This window comes from Pygoscelis adeliae, unplaced genomic scaffold (genome assembly GCF_000699105.1).
Source record: "Pygoscelis adeliae isolate BGI_AS28 unplaced genomic scaffold, ASM69910v1 Scaffold75, whole genome shotgun sequence".
NCBI classification, from domain to species: Eukaryota; Metazoa; Chordata; class Aves; order Sphenisciformes; family Spheniscidae; genus Pygoscelis; species Pygoscelis adeliae.
The window spans coordinates 746366-771586 of NW_008824772.1; the positions used below are offsets into that span (position 1 = coordinate 746366).

General features: G+C 49.3%; 2 protein-coding genes across 2 annotated transcripts in view; both read left to right on the top strand.

The window, feature by feature from the left end:
* Positions 1–1337, top strand: part of LOC103916711 (ATP-binding cassette sub-family A member 8-like) — a 24813-nt gene extending 23476 nt beyond the window's left edge. Inside the window, 2 exon segments of the mRNA XM_009323764.1 lie at positions 88–251; positions 1308–1337. Of these exon segments, the coding sequence (XP_009322039.1) occupies positions 88–251; positions 1308–1337 (194 nt within the window).
* FAM20A (family with sequence similarity 20, member A) overlaps positions 1334–25221 on the top strand; it is a 60927-nt gene continuing 37039 nt past the window's right edge. Inside the window, exon 1 of the mRNA XM_009323765.1 lies at positions 1334–1395. Coding sequence (XP_009322040.1) covers positions 1334–1395 — 62 coding nt within the window. The remainder of the gene's footprint in view (positions 1396–25221) is intronic.

Below are 25221 nucleotides of genomic sequence, written 5' to 3' on the forward strand. Positions count from 1 at the left end.
CTGTTAAAGATCTGAAGTGTTCATTTACACATTACTCAGTATTAACCGAACTGATGTGACACTGCACATATTTACTACCATTATCAGCGTACCATGAAGAGGAGCAACAGGCTCTGCCTTTCCAGCGAGCATCAGCTGAGGGCTCCTCTCCGATGCAGAAGACGTTTCACCTGGACTCTGCAGGTGTCTACACTGACCCCTACCCCAAGTTGCATTTCCAATGGGTGGTTGATGAAATAGTGCCTGCACTGGTGAGAGTTCCTGTCAAGCAGAGCAGTGTGCAGCAGAGGGACAGAAAGGTTTGCAGAAAGAAGGGTCATAACCCATCTCTGGGGATCGAGGCTCTGCTTTGCTTGGTGGATCTGGGTGCATCAGGGAATCTGGACACACTGCCAACCTTCTGGGCTCCTCTCCCACCAATGTGTGGGACTATTTGCCTACGACGTGTTTAAATACATCTTATTGAAATATGCATTCTATTTTTATACCCTTCCAATAAATGTCTCTATAGAAACCGTGGTTTTCTCTTATGTCGTCATTGCTGTGGACCGTCAGGAACAGCTAAGCAGCTCAAACTCCTTTCCCTGGGGATGGAGGTTGCTGCAGAGGGCCCAGGGCTGCTGGCCAGGCAATTGTAGTCCCTCATGTTTACTATCTCCAGCAGCCTGGCTCAGCGAGCGTGCTCACCCCTGCCCTCCCTCCACACTGGGGCGAGTGGTTGTCACTCCTCCCTTTGGGAACCAGCCTGGATTGTTCAGCCTGGAGAACAGAAGGCTCCAGGGAGGCCTTATTGCAGCCTTTCATTACTTAAAGGGGGCCTCTGAGAAAGATGGGGACAAACATTTTAGCAGGGCCTGTTGAGCAAGGACAAGGGGGAATGGTTTTAAACTAAGAGAGGGTAGATTTAGACTAGATACAAGGAAGAAATTTTTTATGCTGAAGGTGGTGAAACACTGGCACAGGTTGCCCAGAGAGGTGGTGGATGCCCCATCCCTGGAAACATTTAAGGTCAGGTTGGACGGGGCTCTGAGCAACGTGATCTAGTTGAAGATGTCCCTGCCTACGGCAAGGGGGTTGGACGAGATGACCTTTAGAGGTCCCTTCCGACCCAAACTATTCCATGATTCTATGATTTTCCTCCTGACAACTCAGGCACACGTTATCCCTGTGCCCAGCTCATTTGCAAAGGTTAAAACTGTCACAGAAAATATTAAATCCAATTCTCTTTATATAACCTGCAGCAGTGGCTGTGTTGCAATCACTGCTTGTGTACATTCCCCACTCAGCTTCAAAACACATTTTGGCAGTTGGAGGACATGTATTTAGAGGGATCATGATTATTTCCCTCCTGGTTGCACAACAGTTCCGTTTCTACTCCCCACCCCTGGGAAACGGGTAAGTGAAATCAGCAAACATTTTGGTCACCTGTTCATACACTCAGCTCCGGAAAATGGGATCTCGGTGAAAGGGAAGAGTTTTATTTAGTGTCCTGGGGATATCAGCAGTGGTGGAGAACTCAAGCCATGAGCCTCCTGATATAACGACAGTTTATACGATCCATTCCTGTTGGGATTTTGTCATCAGCATTTCGTGGTTTGCACCTCTGGAGATGCTGCTGGTGAGAGGTGCCCCTCTGCTGTGGTGGCTGCTGGTTTGAGTGGACTTGTAAAATACACTGGCTTCCCTCTTCTCTGCCCTCCATAACACACAGACCCTTGCTTCTTTAACCAGGAAATCTCTTTTCTACCACACAGCACGAGGGGACCAGGTCCCTTTGGAGGTCTTCGGATGATGTAAAGACGCAAACTGTAACAAAAGCCCCAGCAAACAAGTCCTGTCCCAGAGAGAGCATCTCTGGGAGCTGGGGAGGGGAAGAGGAGTGCACTGGGCTACAGGAAAGACACTAATGTGGAGAGCGGGACTGAGGTATGAAATCTTCTTGTGGCAATTGCATTTCCTTCTCTGGGGTGAAGAGCATCTCCTGCCTTGGCTATTCCTTCCAACACCGCTTAGCATGGTTGTTTCTTCTAAGTAACTACCACCAACCTGCTTCACCCTCTGCTACCACAGGTTTGACAGATTATTGTTCATTATATTTGGGGCTTGTCATTCCAGCAGAGCTGGCTCCATCATCTTCTGCACAAGGAGGAGAAGGGAAAAGACCCACAGAGAGTCCCCCAAAGGCAAGCTGGTTGGAGCTGGGGCTTTGCATCAGCCGGGAGGGAAGGGGGACAGGGCTTGTGGCATTGCCAGCACACAGTCAAAATGTCCAGGTCCTGGCCCATGGCCAGTGCTTGGAGAAAGGGGTTCTGTCACCAGCACAAAGCAGAGCTTAGCTGGCAAGAGGGAACGAACAAAAGTTCTCAAAAAGTTCACGAGGACTTAGCTTTTGTGTTGTGGTGGGGGGGGGGGGGGGAAAGAACAAGAGAGAGATTTCCTGGAAATGAATCGGCTTCTTAAATATTCCCTTCAGAGGTCGCCTCCGCCTCTCTCCTTTCCCCTGCCCTGAGCTGAAGGGCTGCGGGGGAAAACCATCCCCCAGCAGCTGCAATCGCTCTACCTGCCCTTTGAGCACAGAGGCTGACAGCAGCCCGGTGGAAAGTACCCTGCTCCAACATGCAAACCAGCTCCAAAACTGGCTTAACATTTTGGTTATTCTCCTTGTTTTCCAGCACAGCACAAGCCCTCCGTGCACACAGCGTCTTTGCTGATAAACCTGAACCAGAGTGTGTTGGCTGTGCTGCAGGGTGAGTCCATCGTCCCAGTATAAAGCGGGTGAGGCAGCTCCCTGCTGCGGATGCTGCACGTTCCCCACAGTAACTCATGCAATAACTTAGTCTTATTAACAGGGAGATTCTTATTTATTAGATTTAATAATGCCCTTTTTATGCAGCAAAGCAACAAAGCACACAAAGGGCCATTCACCACCAGCCGCCTCCAGCGCCGGTCCCCAAGCACCGTGCCCCAAACGGGCATCCCGGAGCGACAGCAAAGAGCAGCCCATGCCTTTCAGGTGAGGTAAGAAAAACGGTGCCAGCTGGTAGGTTTTGAGTGCTGGGGACCAGGGGAGCAAGGCACATGCGTGCTTAAGGTTTGGGAGCTCGGGGACAGCGTTTCACCCTGCAAGGTTTTGGGGAGCAAAGGGGTGTTTGAGAAATGTCTGGACAGGAATGACAGGGCTTTCCAGGTCTCCTCGTCCTCTCACCGCTGCGATAGAGATATGAACATTGTCTAGTTCAAATGTTAATTAAGCAGCTCTCCTTAAGTGTAAGTAAGCAACAACAGCAAAAAAGTGATAGTTCTGAGAATTTCAAGGAACTTCACAAAAAGCAGAGATGCAAGCTTCAAAATAGCTATGAGACACTTCTGCAGAGTAGGAGGAGGGTAAAGCTAAGCGATGTTAAGCGAAGGACTGGTGTCCTGCAGGAAGCCTGTAGCAGGGCTGCCTGTGGTGGCCTACAAGATGGTGTCCTGCCTGCAGACACCCCACGGGGTAAAGGCAATATACCCCAGCCCTGTGCAGCTCCTCACAGCCCCTCCTGTATCCCCCCTTCACAGCAGCAGTGCCACGGCCATGCATGCTTTCTCCCGGGCAGGCACCTCCAGATCTCGTAGCTCAACTGAACAAAACCCATCCTTTCTTCAGAGTAACCGGGGGGCCGGGGGTGGAAACAGAAGACAGGACCAGCATCAGGGAAAGTTATTTGTGTCTGCTCTGGAAGGAAAGGTACCATGAACACGCGGTCTCCCATGCCATGAGGGCAGCAAGCATCTCCAGCTGGGCAGACACCATGCTCTGGCCGGCAGACCCACAAGAGGCTTTATCACAGCAAGCACAGCCCATTCCCGTGCAACACAACTGGCCACACGTGGCTGTCCCAGAGCAGAGCCAGATGTTCTTCAAGCAGAAGAAATGAGGCAAGGCAGATGTTGGCAACCTCAACGGCACAGGAGTCCAATTCTCTTTTTCCATCCGCTTGAGACAGAAAAGGAAATCGGTGTTGGATTACATCTCGGCATGTGAACCGTGGAGGGGGGTGAAGAGGGTGTATCAGGTCCTCAGCTAATGCAAACCAGTGTACGGTCTCTGTTTTGCAGCACGTGAGTACCAGGATGTTGCAACAAGAATCTCAGAGTATTTGATTTTTAAGGCATTTCAGCTTCAATTACTATGCACGTGAAAGCTGAGAAGAAGATTTTTCTCTTGAGTTGGTACTCCTTAGTTCTACTCAGCACCTCAAAACCCTTTTGAGACTCTCAGCTCAAAATATTCTCTAGTCCTTTAGCAGCAGATGGATAAAATATCAGGCAGAAGACTATGTGTGGCTGTGACAGCAGCCAAACCCAACAAAATGTTTACTTCAAAGCAGGCAGAAGGATAGCTTGTCCAGCTGGAAAAAGCAGGAAACATTTTTTAAAAGAGTGGAAGAGGGGGACAGAGAGGGAGATGGTTGTGTAAGTCATGATGTTTCAATTAGATCATGCCTGAATGATAACAGAAGTTCATGAACTTATGTTCTAGGCAAAATGGAGGTATCCGGTTTGTCCCTGTGCATCTTCGTCCTGGCACAGACGTCAGGTGGTGTTTTATGGACAGGTAAGGAAGGACATGGGCTGTGCAGCAGCTGAGCTATAAACACATCTGTGTGTCTGTGGTTATGGTGGATGCCACCGACGTGGGGACCAAATACGTCCCTCCTGCAGGGTCTTATGCTTTTCTGAATGAATTTCGGCTATTTGAAAATATCAGAAGTCATCTAGTCCAGTAATTAATGTCCCTGGAGAGGTCTTGGGTTGGGTCAGAGATGGTTAATGGATGTCAGTGGGAGCCCAGATGCCAAAGGCAAATCCTTCCCATGGATTTGGGGCATGCTGGAGCAGGTCCTTCTGTGACATTGTGGTAGTAAAATATCATGGGTTTGCTGGAAGAATTGTCACTACCATCAACCACCTTGGCTCTCCCAGGTAAATGGATGCAGTCATAGGAACCTATAATGCCTATAAATAATCAGCTCTCTTGCAGGTGGCCACACCAGCCTGACTCTCGCTTTGAGCAACTTTATTCTTTGCAACGGTCTTCTTGCCCTGTGTCCTACAGCCTTGAGAGCCAAGAGCCAGCCCAGCCATCAGCTCCTCCAACCACAAAAACTGCCAAGATGACCTAAGACATGTTCCTTCCCATCCAGGCATGTGAAGGAAGCTATTTTTGCCCACCATCACCTGCCCCAGACCCTGGTGGGATCCCAGCATCCAACAACCACACATCAGGCTCAGCAGGTCTCCGAGGAGGTAATTGATAGCAGCAATTCCCTGCTGTGAAGGGAGGTACTACTGTCAGGATTGAGTTGTAAATGGTCTTTTTTAGGTTTCTTCAGCTATTTAAGTACTGTGTCCACAGATGGACTAAGAGGCAAGGTCTGCACTGGGCTGCACTGGAAATATTCCCTATGTTCCCAGTCCCAGCAAACATTTATTATCTGACTTTAAAACAAGTGCCATAGGATGCGAGGAGGATTTGAGGCAGTGCTCGATCTCACCTTAGGCACCTGAGGATATCTACTTGCTGGCGCTGGCTGCTGGCATGGGCCACAGCTTCCTTCACCCACACACCTTGGTTTTCTCTGGCCTCACTGTGAGAAATTCGTTTTATGCTCTAAATGCGAATCCTCTAAAGGGTTTTCAGGATGCTAAGTAGGAATTCAGAAAGAACGACAAAAAGAAGCAAGATTTTTTTTTTTTCCCTTTGATTTGAAAAATAACTGGCCTTGAAACCGCTATGGGCTATGGTTTTTTCCCTCTCAGGACAGGACAGAAGACTCCTGCCAATATTATGTAGCAGGGCTATACCACATTTCACATGGGGATTTGTAACTGCCTTGCACAAGGGACTGAAAAGTGAGAAATAGGCTCCAGTGAGCGAATGATTGCATGACATCTTCTGCATCTGATTTCTTGCATTTGCAGAACATCTATCTACTGTCCTGGGGCTTTCCTGGAAGTCTGGCTGTAGCAGTCACAGGGGCAAACACTCCCCCTCTGAGTGGGAGGGACAGAAAGCGGCAGCTCCATGTCCCCCTCGTATGCCCTCCATGGGGGTGTCCTGCACTGACTCTTCCAGCCTGAGATCGGAGGGCATGACATGAAGTTAGCTACATCCATGAAGATGCTGTGAAAGCTAAAATTTGAGCTGGCTTTAAAAAGCGCCTGGACAAATTCATGCAAGAAGCAGCCACCCATGGGGAGCTGCTAAAGCGCCTCAGGCTTGGGGACCCCTGAGCCAAGGAGCAGTCGGGGAAGCGGCAGCAGCCACTTGCCCTGTCCTTGTGCTCCTCTACGCTCAAGGGCCCTCAACAAGGGGCCAAAGGAGATGCTTGGTCCCTGTTCTCTTGGGACCCCATTAAGTCACTGTTGGCTGTTTCAGTTAACTTTTGACATGGAAACCCAAGAAGGGAAATTGGGAGAGAAGGAACCATTTTCTGGGAAGAAATCACCTTTTTTTTGGTTACAAACTGGGCATGGGCTAAGTGGTATGGTATACGGTTTACCAACAATAGCAATGTATTTCAAAATCACCCATTCAAGTGAAATATAGACAATAATTTTCTTGAAGTGCAATGTTTCTAGCAGAAGCACCGTGGGTCAGTGTTTCATTGGAAGCAAATCTTTCTTCTGGTCTGTAATGGCTGATCTCTTGATTCTAGATCCTCTGTTCTGCCTTTGCTAGAAAGGGAAAATTGCCAACGTTTAGGAAAAAAATACCGGTTTGCCATTTCCAGCTATATCACCTCAGACACAGGTGCCTGAAGAGTGCTCCCACAAGTGAAGATGGGCTAAACGTGCCCTATGGGGATAATGCATTTGATCCCATCTGGAAATCAGCAGATCGAGACCTGCAGGTGGGAGGCTCAGGGGCCACGAGCTTTTCCTTGCTCAGCCACGGAGACCTGCAGATGTTGCACTGCTGCTGGGTCTGCTTTTGCAGGAAAAACCTCTGCAAGCTGCTGATTATTAATATGATATAAGCCATAAATGAAGTTTCCTGAAGGAACGTACTGACGGATGGGATATTAGAGCAGTGAACGAGGGCACCAGACAGAGGAACAGGAGTCAGTGGAGGCTCCGCTTATGTGGAAAGGCCATGGGGACACAAGACAGTGGATGTCCTGACAGCTGGGTGTTTTCAAAGGGGGGGAAATGTGCTCATTTTTTCCCTTCTCTCCAAATAAAATGTGGTTTTTGTGCTCTTCCCCCCCCCCCCCCCCCCAAGGACTTTGCACAATGGGTTTCCGAGAAAGAAGATGCGAGACTTTTCTTCTTTTTCCTGGAACTGCCCTCATGAATCACTTCGCTCCCCTTCGGGGGGTGTGCGGCGGCTCCGCGGGACCCAGCCCGCCTGGCCCAGGGTGCGCTCCCCCGGAGCATCTCCATTCGTGCTGTGCCACCTCCTGGTGACACCGCAGCGGTGCACGGCTGAGACTCCTGCTCCTCAACTCGCACACACCGAAACTCTGCCGGGACATCCCTGCCTTCCCCAGCAACCAGGCAGCGGCAGGTTTGCATCCGCAGGATTTTTTTTGCCACCCAGTTATCCTGCTCCCATCTCTTAATGTGCTGGACCAGCCAAGGGGGAATAAGGCCAGCTGTGCCCCCGGTCCCTCTCCATCAGGGTGCATGGTCCCCCATGTCCTCCCTTGCCCTCTGTGCCCGTGCATGGTGGGTCTAGCTCTGGCATCGAGGTCACCCTTCATTGGCACTTTGCAGGCTGAGGTAGGTCGGACAGGAGGGTGTCGCTGGGACTGAGCCCCCCGTGCTGCTGTGCACAAAGGGAGGTGAGTACAGGGGTGTGTGGGGTGAGGGTGAGATGAAGTCCGGGAGCAAAAGCCGAAGTCCTTGTGTCAGCAAAATAACTGCTGGGACTGTAGGAACCTCAGCCTGAGAAGGGGCTACGTAAAGGCAAATAACTTTCAGGATTGTTCCAGTGACCTCCCAGGGCACACTCCTGGCCCAGCATGTTGCTCCAGGCAGTCGAGCAGACAGAACATCCCAGCCTGCCTGTTTTGGGATTGCTTTTTCACTCAAATACTTCCCTAACCCCAGAGGAGTATGGCTCCCACCATGTATTGCTGTATTAGAATCATAGAATAGAATCATAGAATAGTTTGGGTTAGAAGGGACCTCTAAAGGTCACCCAGTCCAACCCCCCTGCCATGGGCAGGGACAAATTAGAAAGGCAGTGTTAATGAGAAATGAGGGCAATGAAGAACTGAATCATGCACAGCCTGGAAGAGATTTAGGACTCTGGTGCAAGGCCAATTTATACCTTAATTTCCCATCCAGGAGCTGGTGATGCCCTCATCCCAGGGCCGTGGGTTGTGAGCATCAGCAAGGGCGGAGCACTTACCGCATGGGACCACAGACTCCAGAGGCAGAAACATGGGAGGTGAAGAGGATGGTAAAGGATTGGGCTGAATCTGAGGACAACTCATCAGGTAATGCTGTATCACTCAAAAAAAAAGCTGCTCAGAGTTTCTCCTTTCTTAGGGAAAACAGAACAACAGCAGAATCTTTCATCAGCATATTTCCAATTTTCTGTGCAAGGCATCCATCCGAGGGAAAGCCCCAGTTCCCAAGTGAATGCTGCCCAGCCGGGAGAGCCCCCGGCTACTGGGAGAGGGGCTCAGCCCCCCCTGGCCTGGCTGCTCTGTGCTGAAGGTGGCACCGCTGCCTCTCTTACGAGCGAGAGCATTGTTCTGCAGCTCTGCTCTCTCGCCGTCCAATGGCTTTGGATGCACGCCGAGGATTTGCAGATGGAAGAAGGTCAAAAAGCTGGACCACAGATGCTGCGGACATGGCTGGTGTCCACAGGAATGCAGCAGCCACCACCAGCAGGGATGTGCAGTTCTTCAGTGCATCCATGGTGAACCTCCCCGAGGAAGTTTCGTTTGTTCAGGATGTGCACAGACCTCGCCAGCAGCGCCAGACCTGGTCCGAGTTTGAGGGGAAATGGAGCCTAAGACCCCCCTCTGCCAGGGGGGGGTCTCAGTATCAAGTATATCAACTTGATACTGAAGGAGGAGAGAGGACAAGTGAATGGGTATTATTCTAATATATTCCTCTTCTGTCCTCCAGGTCAGATCCATGTGCCAGCTTCGTTGCACTACTGATACGATGAAAAGGTATCGCAGCACTTTCCGCTGCAGTTCAGGATTATAACTATCTGCAGCCTTTAATCTCTGCTCAGCCGAGGAGAGTGTTTCTGGTCACTTGGGCATTAATGCTGCTAAATCAGACTCTCATTTTTTACAGTCATAAAACTCCACCCAGTCCCATGCTGACTTCAGCAGCTGTGAATCTGTGCCCCCTTTCTCCTTCGAGGGGCTGAGGATGCCCCCCATTCAGGGCAAGAAGGAGCAGTTAATTGGTATGAAAGCAATAACAAGTGTGGGCACAGATCCGAAACCAGGATTTATTTAGGAAGATTTTCTGGTTATTATCTACTTAGGAACAGAGGATTTGTCAGAACAGATCAGAGCATTTTCATCAAATCTGGCATCCTGCACGTAGCGGAGATAGTGAGAGGATGTATTAGTGGAAAAACTCTCTCCAGCCTCTCCCAGAAGTGCAGGTACAGGGTTCGATGCTGTCGGGAAGGGGAGCAGAGGCAACACTGTGGGTAGAAGCAGAACTGGCTGCAGATGTCCAGTCCCCGTGAGACTGGAGCCAGCAAAGGCAGCTTCAGCCTGATTCGAGCCTCGGCTCAAGCTGACCCAGCCGAAGTGGAGGTGATGCTCCCCTAGCATCACCTAGCGAGAGCTAGCCTTGGGCTACTGCATGTTAATCTAAACCCAAATGCTTTTCCAACTCAGCCCCAATGCAGGCCACATCCAGCTGGCTTGGCCGAAGGGATCCATCGGTCCTCTGCGTCACATCTGACCACTGGGAGACGGGCAGCACAAAATCCCCAGGCTCCAGTAAGAAATACTTTTTCTGATATTCGCACTGACATTCCAGTAACAGTAACATCATCTGAAACATCAAGTGCTTGGGAAATATTTGTTTTACAAAGTGGGGTAGGACCTGCAACAAAAACAATCCCTCTTTTTAAAAAGAAAATGTTCCCTTGTCAACAAGCAAAAAAAAAAAACCCAAAGTGTGTGTATCCAAAGGAAAGAGCCCTGGGAAATGCCCTTTCCCATGCACGATGGCAGGGCTGCTGGGGCGCCAGCAGGACAGCGGAGACGAACAGCTCGATGGCAGAGGGCGAGAGCCGTGGTGTGCTGTGGGAGCACCAGGGCTGCTGTGGCCCCAGCCGCCTGAGCCAAGTTCCTCGCTGCTGTTCTCATTTATAAATAGAAAGGCAGTTAGTTATTATTAGAGCTTGTTGAGTGGGTCTGGAGGAACTACAGAAAACCCTTCCAAATGAGCTGCTTTCCAGTTCAAGCAAAGCTCCTGGGGTCACATCTGGAGGAGAATGTCACTAGGACCACCTCGAGCCTTGGAGACGGGTCTGGGCTGGTCCAAGCACGAAGGGCTTCACCTTTTCACTGGGTCATGGTGCTCCCAGCACAGCTGCGGTTGGCGCAGTGGCACCCTAAGGGTGGTCTGTCCTCACCCCACTCTGTGCACCCATGTTTCCCACTCCTATGATAACAAGGCTGGGCATCAGCAGAGAAACTTGCCTTGGGCCTTTTATCTCCAGCACCTTCCCCAGGAACTTGGAGGACACAGCCAGCTCCTGCACTGTCACACCCTCCTGATGCACATAAGGAAGCTGTTCCCCACGCTGGGTAGGTGGCACAAGGAGACCTTTTTGTCGCGTCTTCAAACTGCCCCAAGACCTCTGTGGGCTCATGGATGGGCACAGAAAGAGGAAGATGCACACCTGGAAAACCCAGAAGGTGGTTCAGTTCTCTTGGCTCTGGCAGAAGAAACACCATTAGGTATGTTAGGCTGGTGTTTGTGTGTGTCCCCCATGTTGTCCTCATGCCCAGCCCCTGCCACCCTCCTCCAAACCTCTCCTAGAGAGCAGCACACGGGCTGTGCCTGGGGGCTCCCAGCCATGAGATGATTTTTGGCCATTTCTCCTTAAGTCATGGAGGACCAGATCTTTCAATAGCATTTAACTCCTGAAAGATGTGCCTAGGCACCTCACGGGCTATCTTATCATGTCTAAGCTGCTCTGTACCCCCTAATTGTAGAGGTCCTGCTTTTAAATCTTATTTTTTCTTGCCTGTCTCTCTGTTGGAAACTGCATTTTTCTTTTATCTATACATTATACCTTCTAAAATCTGTCCCTAAATCTACAAAACTGCGCTCAGTAATGCACAGAGATCCAGGACCGAAAGCATTTCGTTAGTGACTGTCCTTTACAGAGCCAGCAGGGTCAGAGGAAAAGGGAGGCAACACACACGATCAATATTTTTTAAAATAGGATTTGAAAGCAAAGCATGAGAAACCTCTATCTGGTTTTAGTTTCAAATGAAAAAATATGGCTATTAATATATGGCAATGCTACTCTACCGTAAGAACAAAGTGTAGATAAAACCTGCAAGCTTAATGAGGCTCAGGAAAAATAAAATTTGAAAGCAAATCTTTGAAAATCTCTAGGTAATCTCTGTTCCATTTATCATGCTTTGGCAATCAGAAAGTAAAACCAGGCTTAGCATAATGAAGAAAATCAAACAGGCTTTTTTTTTTCCCTGCTGCTCTAAAATCACAGAAGAATATAGTCATGGAAAAGAAAAAAAAGGAGGAACTTCTGCCCTCCTGCCGGCGCACAGAGAATCTAATTGCAAAGGTTTCTTCCTGCATGTCTGAGTAGACTATGCAAGACCAGAATTTTTTAATCACAATATTTAAGCTCTCCTTGGTGACACAGAACTAATGCAGTGGTCCTGTCTTGATCTGCCAGAGATGTGAAGGTAACAACGGTTGATAACTGTGTCGCAAGCTGAGAATGTGAAAAGGCAAAAAAAAAAACCAAACCAGCCAGGCTGAGGAGATGCTGAGGACACCGGAGGACAACACGGCTCAGGGGGCTTTGCCTGTGTTTTTTGGGGTGTGAAGTACTTTGATGATTGCAGACCCCTGAATCTCCCAGTCACTGCAGGGGGATCGTGCCGTGCACCCCTGGAGCTGCTACGTGACAGCCTGGCCAAGCGCTGCTCCCCCTGTCCAAGCGTTTTTGGGGTAGACATGGGTGAAGCCCAAGGCATTGTATCCAGCTGCTGCCAGGACTCGTGCCCCACAGCACTGGTTACCTCTGGGTCTCTTGGCTCAGTGGCAGGGGCTGTGAACACAGAAGGGAAGCTGGTATTTGGGAGTTAGGTCTCCAAAAGCCCTAGGTGGTACCGCTGGACTCTTCAATGGATGCTCCCCATCATGACGCCGCGGCTCCTGCAGAGCTGGAGGTGGCCCACACCCAGACAGGGCATAAGATGTCTGTGGTCCCTGCAAACTTGAAAGTGGTGGCTCCCAAACATTTCCGCTCACAGCCCCATTTCGTGGGCCACCCCAGATCTTAGCAGAAAAGTCTTGTTAGCAATCGATTTTCTGTTGGGCTGGTAGTCCCAGCACAGCTGCTGGGTCCCCGCCTGGCATTGCAGCCCTCCCTTTAGAGACCATTTCTCTGAGGGTATTTCATTTCTCTGCAGAGCCACATAGAAAGCCACCCAGAAGCCTTTAAACTACCTGGTTTGGCTACTGACAGCACCAAGCTCAGAGCAGGAGGCTGTAGCATCACTGTAATGTGTCCAAAACATCTTCAAAACAGCAGGCTTGACCTACTTGTCGCTTCTCAGCTCCTCCAGCTGTAGTTTCCCTGCGGAGCACAATCACAGTACGGCTCTCTTCCCTCCCAGTGCTACAAAGCTGGGCTGTTTCACAACTTCCATGTCTTCTTGCCTGTCTAATCAGGGCTGCGTGGGGATCCTTCAGCTAACGGTTCATTGGAAAGCAATTTTAGATCCTTGGGTGAAAGATTAAATATATAGTCAATGCATTATTTCAGTACCAACCGTGTCTGTTGCTATGGACAAGGAACACATGTGGGGCCAGTTGGAGGTAACAGGAGTTGCTTTTATCTCCTATTCCCTTTGGCAGTGGCCACAATTATTGTGCTTTGAAGTCGCTCCTTTTGCAGACAATTAGGAGGAGGGAGGAATTCTGAGCAATTAACCACTCTAAATCATATATGAGCACAAAAATAAGAATAATTGCACCTTCTTGAGCTCACTGCAATGAGATTGGATACATGCAACTCACACATATTCATATTTTCTCTCCAGAGCCAGCACTACTAAAGATTTCTTTTTCTGCAGTGCTGAGTGCATGGTGCTGTAAAACGGACATTTGAATGTTGCCTCTCTTCCCAAAGGTGCTGTAAGGATGAGAACTGCAACGAGCATAAAGCATTTTAAGACTGTGCAGGCAGTGTTACAGGGCTCTTCCCATTACTGCCCTTAATTCTGCTGGGGATGGGTGTAAAAATAAATAAATAAGTAATGATCCAAAACAAGCAGTTCCAGGCAGAAGCTTGGCTGGTCGGGGCTTTCTGCCTCCCTAGGCTCATGCCCTTGGGAAGGACAACAGTAATGAGCAGCTAGGGCCGTCTACTGCACGGGGAAGATGATAGGGCCATGTTTAGACTGCCGGTGCTAGGTGTCCAGCAAGCTTCATGAAGCTATCATGATAGCTTCTTGCTGTTCTCTTCTCATTACGTAGATATTAGAGTGAATGTTCAAAGTCCACATCTGATTAAGCCACAAAGCTCAGAGTCGAATTTTCCCACAACTACAGGTTGATCCCTGCAGCCACCTCCAGCTACGAGCAGCAGGAACAAATCACAGCTTCTCTGTCTCTTTCTCACCCCCTCAGGTGCTGCAAGTCTGGGATGCTTTCTTGGAGACTTGCCTGTAGGTTCTTGTGCTGAAGTTCCCATGTCTGCAGCCAGGAAAAACATTGGAGAAGGGGGATTTTTCCCCTCGTGCTCATGCCTCCTCTTAGTCTTATCTGCAGCACACATCAGGATGTTAAAGCTTGCCAATAGCAGCAGGTATGAAGAAGTAGCAACCCACGTAGCCTCGCAGTGCCATGCTCTCTACAGCCCCTCCACCCACCAGGTCAGCCACCCCCCATCACTCCCACCAGCAGTGCCAGAGGGATTTCTCCCAAGACAACCATCCAATTTCAACTCAACAGAAACGCAGAATTTGAGCCCCACTGATTGTCAACACTCCACACATGTTTTGGTCCCCTGTTAGTTAGTGAAGAATGAACAAAACCCATCTCCAGGCTGCTCTCTGCGATGCTGCCCAGTGTTTGCTTTGGACCCCTCTGCTTTTTTAGAAACCAGGTCTAAAAAAAATGGCATGTAGAAGAACTGCAATGCCTTCCTTTATTTCTTCCTTCATAAAGACTTTCCTCAGATGAAATCTGCTGAAGTCGTAAGTCACAAGGTGGCTTTTTCAGGCACCGGAGGTATGTTTTCTCCCAGGAGAAAGCTGGCAATCCGTCTGGGACAGATTTTTACGGACTCCTTTTGCTCCTGTGCTGCCCCCAGCACACGGACTGCTCCGTACACACAACGAAGGGCAGGGCCAGCTGGCGGCTGCACACAGGAGGAGGGGGCCTGGAGGTGTGCACGTATCATCCCTAATGATGAAAAAATCTGCAACTGCAGCCCGTAATGACTATTACTATGGTACAAATGCACACAGTGGGAGAGACTCCAGCAGACCCTCCTGAAATCTTCTTTGCATGACTAACTCCAGGAGAGAGGAGCCCTTCTGCAAGAGCCAGGGAAGGCTCTTCCACATGCAGCCAGACTAAAGCAGAACCATATCTTTTCCTTTGTAATGAGACATTTTAACTTCTTTGTGCTGAGCCTTGAAAGGAACAAGTCCTTGCAGTGAGGGAGTTGCAGCATCCTCTGGGATCTGAGAAGGGGACAGTGCCGTGGCCGGCCCAGGGCTTAGGAGGTGCTAAGGAAGGAGCTGGGGACACATCCCTATTCCATTATTTTTGCAGCACAAGGAGATGGCAATGCAGTGAGACCCACCAACGGTGCCTCGCTTGCTCCTCACGTTGTTATTTTAATCTGTTCCCAAACCAAGAACAGGCCACCAGCCCATCCTACCATGGATGCCGCCAACAGTGGGATGCTGAGATGTGTGGCATACCCGGCCCCGCTTGTTTACCATGACATTAGTCACTCGCTTCCCAAATCCATCGGAAAAAAAACCAGAGCCACAGGTCCAATGCTCCAGCCTTTCTGCTGCCAGACCAATGTCAGAAGCCACAAGAAGCAAATGGACCAATTTTGAGGCCACTTGTGCCCTGCAGTAAACAGAGAGGGTGTGGCTAAAGCAACATCCCGTAAACCCGCCTGGAAAACAAGCCCCAAGTGCCTTTTAACTCTTCACCTTTGCAGGTCCCTGAGTTCATGTCATGGTTTGGCTCCTGTCATGTCATGTTTGGCCTCAGCACAGAATCATCATTTGGGATTTGGGAGGGAGACATGCTTGGGCGAGACTGAAAAATCAGTCCACGAAACCCACCCCCCCTCCAGCTGGCATTAAGTCAGTCTTGTGCATGGCATTACCTGGAAACTGCTGCTAGGATCCTTCAACGTCCACTTCAACCTCTTTGATGAGGTTAGGAGGGGTTTGCCATCCTCTCCTGTCCCTGCAGCCATCCGTAGGGCTGCAGCTTGCTGTCCATCCTGGGTGGGCTGGGCTGGAACGCACCACCCAGCAGGGAGCCTGAGAGCATCCTTCTGCCACAGGTCCCTTGCAGCGTGCAGGTACCCCCAGCTGCAAACATCCTCCTCTTCACCTCTCGCATCTGCTGCCTTCAGCCTCCAGTTTTCACACCCGTTCAACACTCTGCCTGCATCAAAGGCAAGCTCGTTACCAACCCAACACATGCCTCCCCTTGGAAACACTCCTAACTCCGCAGTAATGAAGCACCCAACCCCGATCTTTTATGGGTATACTTGGATTATTCCCCACTTTCACACTCAGTAAAACCCAGCACAACCCACACATGACCTCTGTGTTACTGACTCCTCAGTGCAGGGTCTAATAGGGATCGTATGCAGCATAAATTAGCATTTACCTTCTGGGGCTTCCTACTGGCTGCAGCAGGATGGATACCACGCTAACCACGACCCAGTGTGTGGCCAGAGCATGTCTTGCCTCCCCAGCTCGACAGCAAGTGGCACTCTCCCCACGCAGAAGCCCACGGGCAGTGGCTGATGTGGCCCACGTGGCCACAGGGCTTCTCCCTCTCAAAAGCAGAAGGAACCCATCATCTGGCCAAAGAAGATGTAATTCTCCGGTACATGATGGCATGGCGCCAGTTCCCTTCTCCAGCCACTCTTCATTAACCAAAGGCAAAGCACTGCAAAGCAGAACATTTCACAGCAAGTTCTCCTTTCCTGGTAGGTGGGGACAGGATCTGATGGCTCCACCGTCACTGTGTGGGACGTTGAGTTGGGTGCCAACCTCCTCTCCATCAGCCGTGCACACGGGAGGGATAACACGCATGTTCCTTGACAGCTCCCAGCACAGGCTGTTTGCTGCAGGAATGAGACCATCGAGGTTTGTGCACTGACCCAGAGTTATGATCTAACCCCACACCACCTCAAGACTGGTTGCCACAAGGATGCTGCCATCCAGGGGCAATCTGAGTCTTGACCCCCTGATGTGGATGTACATGGATTTAGTCTGAGGTTGGATCTCTAGAAATCAACTCAAAGAGTCCAATAAAACCATTTTAGAATGCATGTGTGTTGTTTGTTTGTTTAAGAAACCTCAGGAGAAAGCATGGATAAACTGCTCTTCTCCAGCACGGCCCCAGGAGGAGCACCTCAAAAGACAGAGCAATTCTTGTGAGCTCTGAGCAGGGATGCTGCGGTGGAGTAGTGCCCTTGGGGAGCCCCATGAGTGCAGTAAGGCTGTTAAAGCTGCCATCAGCAAGATGCCGTGAACATCCTGACCTGGCGATCTGCGGGGATGCTGGCTCCATCGCAGCACTGGGACTTCTTCCAGTGACCTCAGTGGGGACCACTAGGGATGAGGGTCCTGACCCAGGCGTTTGGAGCACGTCACTGAAGCTGTGAAGACACAAAACTCACCCAGTCTCACATCCCAGGCCAGCGCCCCGTCCATTTCAGGATATGTCCCAGGAGGATAAAGTCCTACAGTACAAGTTTTCCCAGCTTGTTTGCAACCTGTTCTCCCTGAAATAATTACAGGAGCTCCTGGGCCTTGTAGTCAGCAGCTTTTCCCAACATAACACCGTGGAACGTAGCTGAGCCATTGTGTTTTACTTCATGTATTTATTTATTCTTCCTCATTTTGAATGTGCAATCACAGCCACTGAGTTATAGATATGCCACTAACAATAGCTGGAAAAAGTTTAAGCCATTTACAGACACTGAAATACTAGCTAAATAGAAAAGCTTTTGATCATTTTGCAAGACCAGCTTTAGAAACAGGATGTGCAAACCCTTTATTATGGGATGTCTTTATCCCAGTGATCAGATGTTCCACCCTGGTATCCCTGTCACGGCAATAAAAGCCCTACAAAAATAAAAAAAAAAAACAAAGCACAAACTTTAAGTTGAGCCCAGGAAAAAATAAAGGGAATTGCTGTGCTAAAAGGGGAAAAAACGTGCTGCAGATTTCAGTGGCACCTACTTTTCCCAGGAGCACCCTTGGGTGGAGGGTTCCCCCAAGCCACAGCTCGCTGCTGCCTGCACCTGCACCAAACCAGGGCAGATGCTGGGACGCAGCAACATTAGCATCACCTCCTCCCCTTTTCTGGCAGGAGGATGAATTAACTCCATTTCAGGAGCTGCTTTTCAGTGCAACAAAAAAAAAAAAAAAACAACCAAAAACCCCAACCTTCTCTCACACAGGGAGAATTTGGCGTTGTCATTTCAGCTAAGGAAGGCATCTCCCATGGAGGAAGAAGAAATGCTGTAATTTGGGGCTGGTGACACAGAAGAGCCTATGCATTCCTCGCCAGGACCCGCCTGGCAGGTGCTAAACACAGACGTGCTCGACTTCATACCTTGTGCTGCTTGCAACGCATGCGAGACGCAGCAAAGAGGCGGGTTTATCCCTTGGTATTAAAAATAGCAGCATGATGAGTTTAGCAGGGGAGCAAAACCAAGCACGGTGAACAAAGCATGTCAGCGGGATAAGGACAGGTTGCTCTGGCACGGTACCTGGCACTGGCCACCCGGCCAGTAGCAGAGGCTGGCCGTCTCTGCAAGCTGGTGCCAGGAGCTCAGGCTGGGGGAGAAAAATGTATTGGGAAAAATGCAGAGGAGGAGAAATGGGTTCAGGGTGGGTTTTTAAATGCATTCCAAGACAGCCGCACCTGGAGGCGGTTGTTGGCAGATCCTGATGTGGTGGCAGCCCAGTTTTTATAGGGATTTTGCTGCCTTGTGAGCAAAGAGGCAATGTGGGAAGCTCAGCAAAAGGGGAAACTGGCTCGTCCTTTAGCCTTGCAGCAAACAAGGTAAATCACCAGCACTGCTGCTGGCAACAGGCTCAGGATCTAATGATTGCTGCTGGTTGAAAGTGATGCTAACAACATGAGGAGTTTTGCTTTATAATATACCAGGTTTGAAGATGAAAAAAATCCTTTAAAAGTTCAGGATAAGCTTTCAGAAAAATGCCTCCCACTGCAGGGCAGTCCCACGCCTGTGCGTTCCCAAGCCCGGCACAGAGACATCCTTGGCCCTCCAGCACCTGGGAAGAGCACAGTGGGTGTGCTGTTATTTTAGATGCTGTCTTTCAGGGTCTTCTAATTTTGGGGTACAACGCTTTTGTCCCAGGCACCCCTTTGCCCTCACAGATTTCCCTACTAGACCCCTGAGATCTGCAGAACTGCGGCTGCAAAACAGGTTCATAACAACGTCCTCTCCATCTCCCTCTGCAGCCCCACTATTTTGCTGAGCAGCCTGTCTGATCTTTTAATCCCCATAGGATGCAAAGGCTCATGCAGACACCAAGAAGCCCTTGGGTTGGGGACTGCTAATACATCTTGCATGGCTCTTCCTTCCACTCTGAGGGTGGGACATTGAAGCAGAGCACGATGCTGTGGCTTACCCGTGGTCAGGCAGGAGGTCCCTGTAAAGGTGGACACGATTCACCAACTGCCAGGCCAGTCTTCTCCTCCGCAGTCCCCTGATGCTTTCCTGGGAGACTCCTCATTATTTATGGTTCGTCACGCTCTGTTCATAAATGCTCCTGCTACATTCGCTCAACAGCCCAAGCAAGCAAAACCTGCAGCGATGCAATCTCTGAAAGCACTACCTGGTTAAAATATATAAAAAAATAAAACAGAGATATAAAACTGCCAGTTGCCCACAGAATCAAATAAAATTAGTTCAGCTCAGCCTCCCCCATCTTTCCTCATTGCTCAGGTAATAAAACCACTCGCTATACAAATATCTAATTTCAGGTGTTTAGGAAAGCAAGTCATTGAGCTAACGGGTAACTCAGGGCAGCGGGAGAGCTCTGCCCAGTGCAGGAGTGTTCTGGGCCACTGGCTCTCTCGTATCGGTAACTGCCATTTATATGATCCAGAGTGCTAAGCGCTTTATCAAACAAATAAAACAACAGCTCTCCACCAAGGGATGGGCAGCAGGTGTAGACCATGACCCTGCATGGAGCTGGTGGCTCTATGCAGCAGCCAAAAGTCTCCTTCCCATCCGGCGGACACCGACCCCGAGTCAAGGCAGGTTTCTCCTCCATCAGTGCACATCCATCCGCACCCTCCTTCTTCCTCGCTTGCACGCTCAGGAGCCACAGTCCACCTTGCAGGACTGTTGAGGGTCCAGGGCAGCTGCCAAGGGTTAATGTGCAAAATATCCTGTATGAACCGGGCTGTTTAATGAGCACCTCTCCCTCAGGTAATGACCAGTGATGAGAATATGCTCTGCTATGGTAACGCTTGTAACATAACAGCCCACTGAAGAGGGAGCTGGTAGGTGAAGTGAGACAATCCTCTCTCCTCAGCTGGATCACAGTTTCAGCCAAGCTCATCTGCATTAATCTTGCACTCATTAAAATCAGTTGTTCTGTTCCTAATTCCACCAGTGCTGCCAAGCTCAAGAATTAAAAATTCATGAGCCAATGTCCCTGAAAAAAACCCAAAACCGTAAGTTCATCTTAAGCAGCATAGATTTTTAAAACAATCATAAAAAATGTCTAGCAGCTCCTTTGTGCTTGAAGCTTTCAGCTTACATTTTCATGAAGGATAGGAAAATGAACAAAAGCTGAGATTTTTTACACATTCATGTGGCTCCAGAGGCTGGTGCTTCCTGGAGGCAGCCTCACAAATTGCATCACTTATGATGAAAACCAAGAGACTGAGCAACACAGGAGGAGTGAGCTCATTTGGTTCCTGCCTCAAAACAAGTGTCACTGTTGAAGTGACAAAAAGTCCACCCTGCAGACCCCAGGGCAAGCTGTCCACCGGCTCTTACTGCAGTGAGGTCAGGAGCCTAGAAGTGACATCAGCAATATTTTTCCAGCCTTGATTTGGACAAGCACGTAAGAGTTCTTGGCAGCCCCCACCCCCTCTGGAGCCATGAGAGCAGCATTAGACTCGTAACAGAGGTGCAGGACATGAGACCTGGTGTAGACCCAGCCACGGGCAGCAGCGAGCAATGGGCAGGGCTGTTGGAAAAGCCAGGGCACCACATTACAACAGGTCATGCTTTGGCTGGCCTCCAGCATCCGCTGCCAGTCTCATGCCACCTCTGGGCCCCTCGGTCCCCTTGTCCAGCTTCCCGGCACCTACCCAGCTATTTCTGCCCTTGAAGTCTACATGGGCAGCAAGGACTTTCCTCTCCAGAGAGCAGCCAGACGCTTTCGTTGATGCAGAGCAGCACCCAGGACGAACGTGCAAGTTAACAGTAAAAGTAGATAATTACTTTTTAATTCTGTACGCGTGAGCGACAAACTAGACATGATTTTTAATATGCTCCTAATTAAGGCCGCCGATGACAATAGCTGGAGAGCTGGAGACAAAGACAATAAACACCATTTATTTGAAGCAGATGGGAACTCAGAAAGGGCTCTCCAATCTTTTTTTCAATAGCCAAAACTAAACAATATTTCAGAGAGTGCCAGATTCCTCCCAGCCCATGAAAACACCCAAGGTCTCAAATGGCCCTTGCTGGTCCAGGCTGGACTGATTACGCCATGCTGTCTGGGTCTCTCTCCACAAATGCTGCTGTTTTCCCTTGGAAAAAGGCACCATGTTTACAAAGTAAAGCTCAAGTAGGAAAACATCGAGCCAGGCCAGTGCAAAACCAACCCTGGGAAAAGGTTACGATTAAGTCCTCTAGAGCTGGGCAGAGTTCATCTCCTGAAGGAGAAGGAGCGTAAATAAAGATGGGTTGTCAGTGAGCGCTAGCGAGTGTTGCTGCAGTTATTTGTAGAAGGCATTCATTTCCTTCATGGTCTGGATAAATATCCATTAGCTTTCGAGGCGATTAATCAAGTATTAATTAACCTGCTGGGGGAAAAAATAATATGGAGATTAATATTTTACAAGGAAGCTTCCAGCTGAGAAAAAAGGAAGAGAGCTAATCTGAGATTTTCCAATAAGGCCTTATTGTATTGGAAAGGAGCAACGAGCAAAGAACAGACCTGTTGGATACACTTACTGGGAACGTCAGGCTCTGCTTTGGTAACAGGAAAAAAACAACCCTGTGATCTTGGCATGTCTACAGAGCTTCAGGGCGGAGAAGAGCTTGGAGTGAAAATTTAATGGATGTTTTTCACCTGGCAGTGACAGCACCCACACCTTTTATAGCTGCCACCTCCGGGCAGGGCACAGCCGCCGGGTGCCTGAGCCAAAGCCCCTGCCAGCGCAGAGCTGCTGTCCCCAGGAAACCATCGCACGCCCTGGCAGAGAGGGCAAAGTTATTTCTCCTTCAGACACTGATGCAACAACTGTTTTTCTCCTCTAAGTTCCCTCTAGATGTTCAAACTACAGACCAGACCCTTCTTTTAGTGCAAGCAATAAAAATCCAGAGCAACCGTCAGGAAATCTGCAGAACAGCCAGAACATGCTCTAGCTATTACACACTCATGTAAATGGGAGGAGACCTTGGCCCTCTGACTCCCCACCTTCCCTCTGTCCCATTCGGGGACCAGCTGAGCCAACTCTCTGTTTTTTGGACTTCCCGCAAAGCACCAGCATCCCATGGAGACCGGTGGGGCTCAGCTCGGCGTAAGCATGAGTAACAAGGAGAAAAGAGAAATACTTCCTGAAGACAACTGTTTTCTAAGCAAAAATGCCAAAATGAGACGTGACACCAGAACTGGACAGCAAAAAGAAACAAATTTCCTGGTGGCACCGATACAAGACCTGCAAGACCACCATACCATCACGCTCCCAGCACATTGGCCTGGGACGGCTTGGCTGCATCCCTCCTCCTCTCTGCAGAGCAAGGCAGCTTGCAAGTGAAGTTTGGACTAATTATTTTGCAAACTGAGACACAGCTCTCCCATAGCTGAGGAGGCATGATGTTTAATGAAGCACAAAAGATCCTGTATTAGATGTGGTCTTCAGGATCCACTTCCTTTGCCATGCCTGTGCTCCACCCCCACATACACAAATCTTTAACAACGTCAAGTTCTTTTTTTTTACTTAAGGAAAAAAAAAAGCATATGCAGTCAGCCTGTTCCTGCCCATTTTTAGCTTTTTTTTTTCCCCTCTGCATATTCCCCAGTTCTCTACCCACACATACCCACACTACAGACAAACTATCCTAAAAAAAAAAATTGAAAGAGGTCTAAAAAAACAACAGTAATCCAAGGCATCATCAACTTCCAGGAATGCAAACTGGCTTAAGAAACCACAACTTCTTTTCGTTGTTGTTATTTTTTGTACTGGTTTTTTTTTTTTTAGTCTTTTACAATCATCTGTTTTAAAAAATTGCATGATTTCACTCCTTCTTCACCCTCCCCAGTGCTCTCTCTCCCCAGCTATATTCAGAAAACATTTCTCGCCAGCCTTGTTTAGCTCACATTTCAGGGCAGAGCAAATGTGTGTGCATGGGGGGGGGGCAGGGATGATGAGTCAATTAGGCATCTAATAAAAATCTGATTTTAAAAATTCCCTTTCCAACTGCGAGCATGATGCAAGCTGTGGCAGTCACAAAACCAGCACTGCCAGCTCGGTCCAGCCTGCCCAGTGCCTCCCTTGCAGACAGAGAATGGTTTCCTACAGTGAAACCGCTCTCATCCTGCATTAAATGTCATGTATGATGAGGCATCTGCCACTTAATGTGAAAGACACCATCACAGCCTAATAAATCACATCGCCAGAAGGACTTCTGTGCTATCACCAATACTCTTTTAACTATATGGCCTTCCCCCTCCGTATGCTCCCGTTCATCACCGCGCCTTGCAGACCTCACATATTATAGCTGATTAACTCATCCCCAGAATAGGCAGCCGAGCTAAGCTCTTTGAACCCGCTGGTCTTGCAGTCACCTCTTCTGTTGTTCCCATCACTCCAGCCACAACTTTCTGAGTCTGCAAAGGAAAGCCCTAGAGATGCACCATTTGTCATACAGATGCCATTTATTATCCAGACAGCACCTACCACTGCCTTTTTCCAGGCGTGCACTAAATTGGAGGGGGTGGATGAGAGAGATGGTGCCTATTCATTCTCCTTGCAGATGGTCAAGCCACAAAGCACCCAAGCAAAGCCGCATGCTTCCTTCCAACTTCCTTGCCTTGGCCAAGACCCAAACCACCCACCGGTGGAGTCACGTTGGACTTGCACGCTCTCTCATAGTGTATAACCTTCTCTCATAGTGTATAACCTTCTCTCATAGTGCAACCGTCCTGGCAACACATCTAAATGTGTTCATTTCCCATGTATGCATTGCAATTTGAGAAATTTGAGTATTTCAGGTTAGATTTTGATTTCATGGGACTGGTCAAGTTTAGACAAGAAAATGGAACAAAATATCCTGAGCTTTGGCATGTTAGAGCAGCAGTAATTTCAAGTAGAACACAACACTGCAAAATTCATACTGGTAAAATGCAATTCCATATTAAGAAGAGCTGAATTTTAAAAATGCCACTGTAAAATCAGCCATTTCATAACCAATGACCCTGCAGGATGCAACTAAGCTGGATGGATATCACAAAGGAGCGCAAAGATATTTCTGGGACTGCATCAACCCTCCGTGAAGCCTGCTATGAGGCACATCAGCCAGCCGTGCTCACCAGCAACTACTGATGCCAGTGGGCAACTGGACTGGGATGAGGACTGGTCTGGCTGTGCTGATCACAGTCTGGAGTAACCAAAATCCCGGTGGAATGGAAGGCCATAGGATCATGGTGTGCTTGTTTCCAGTGACAATTTTTTATTTTCCCTTTTCCTCAGGGAGCCCTGGGGACACCAGGAGGAGTCCAGGCAGGAGAGGGCTCTGAGCAGGCAGCAAGCCGTGGCTGATGGGCTGCTCCTCTGGCCAGGGGAACTCCAAACCCCAGAGAGGACGAGGTCCATGGGATCAGTGCCAATGCCAGCAAAACGGAGCAGGAAGAGCATCAGCCAAGCAAGGATTTATCAGCCAGCCCAAACTAATGCATGTATTTTCCACTGGTGAAGTTTATCCTCCTCTCACCAGCACAGTCCAGCCCATGGGAGTGCTGGCCCAGATTGTAAAACCTGGGTTTCTAGCTGCTTGCTGGACATAGCACATCCCAGAGTAACCAAATGCAGGGAAGCGATACTGCCCTTGGATCTGTCCTTTTCAGCCATGAAAACAAGTTAAAGTTGGTCTAATTAGAGAGTGACCGTTATTTGCCATTAAGCTTCATAAAAATGTGAGGAAAGATGTATGCATGCTAATTAAGCTCCAGGAGAAAAAAATGTGTACCTGGCTAAACTGCAGAGAGATGAACTCATTACTTCATCCACGTCTCAGTCCGCTGCCTATTTTCCTCTGCAACTGAATGATCAGCCTAGGCTGCAGTCAGTGACTTTAAAAAGCAATAATCCTTCCAAAAGAGCCAGGCCAGCACCTTATAATTCCTATGTCTCTGAACTGGGAGTCTTCATGCAGCCACATGTCTACTGAGACCGATGGGCAAGCATTCAAAATCTTAGAAATCTGAGGGGGAGCGCTCCCCAAATCAGGGCGTCAGGAAGGGACCCCGATGGAGCTAG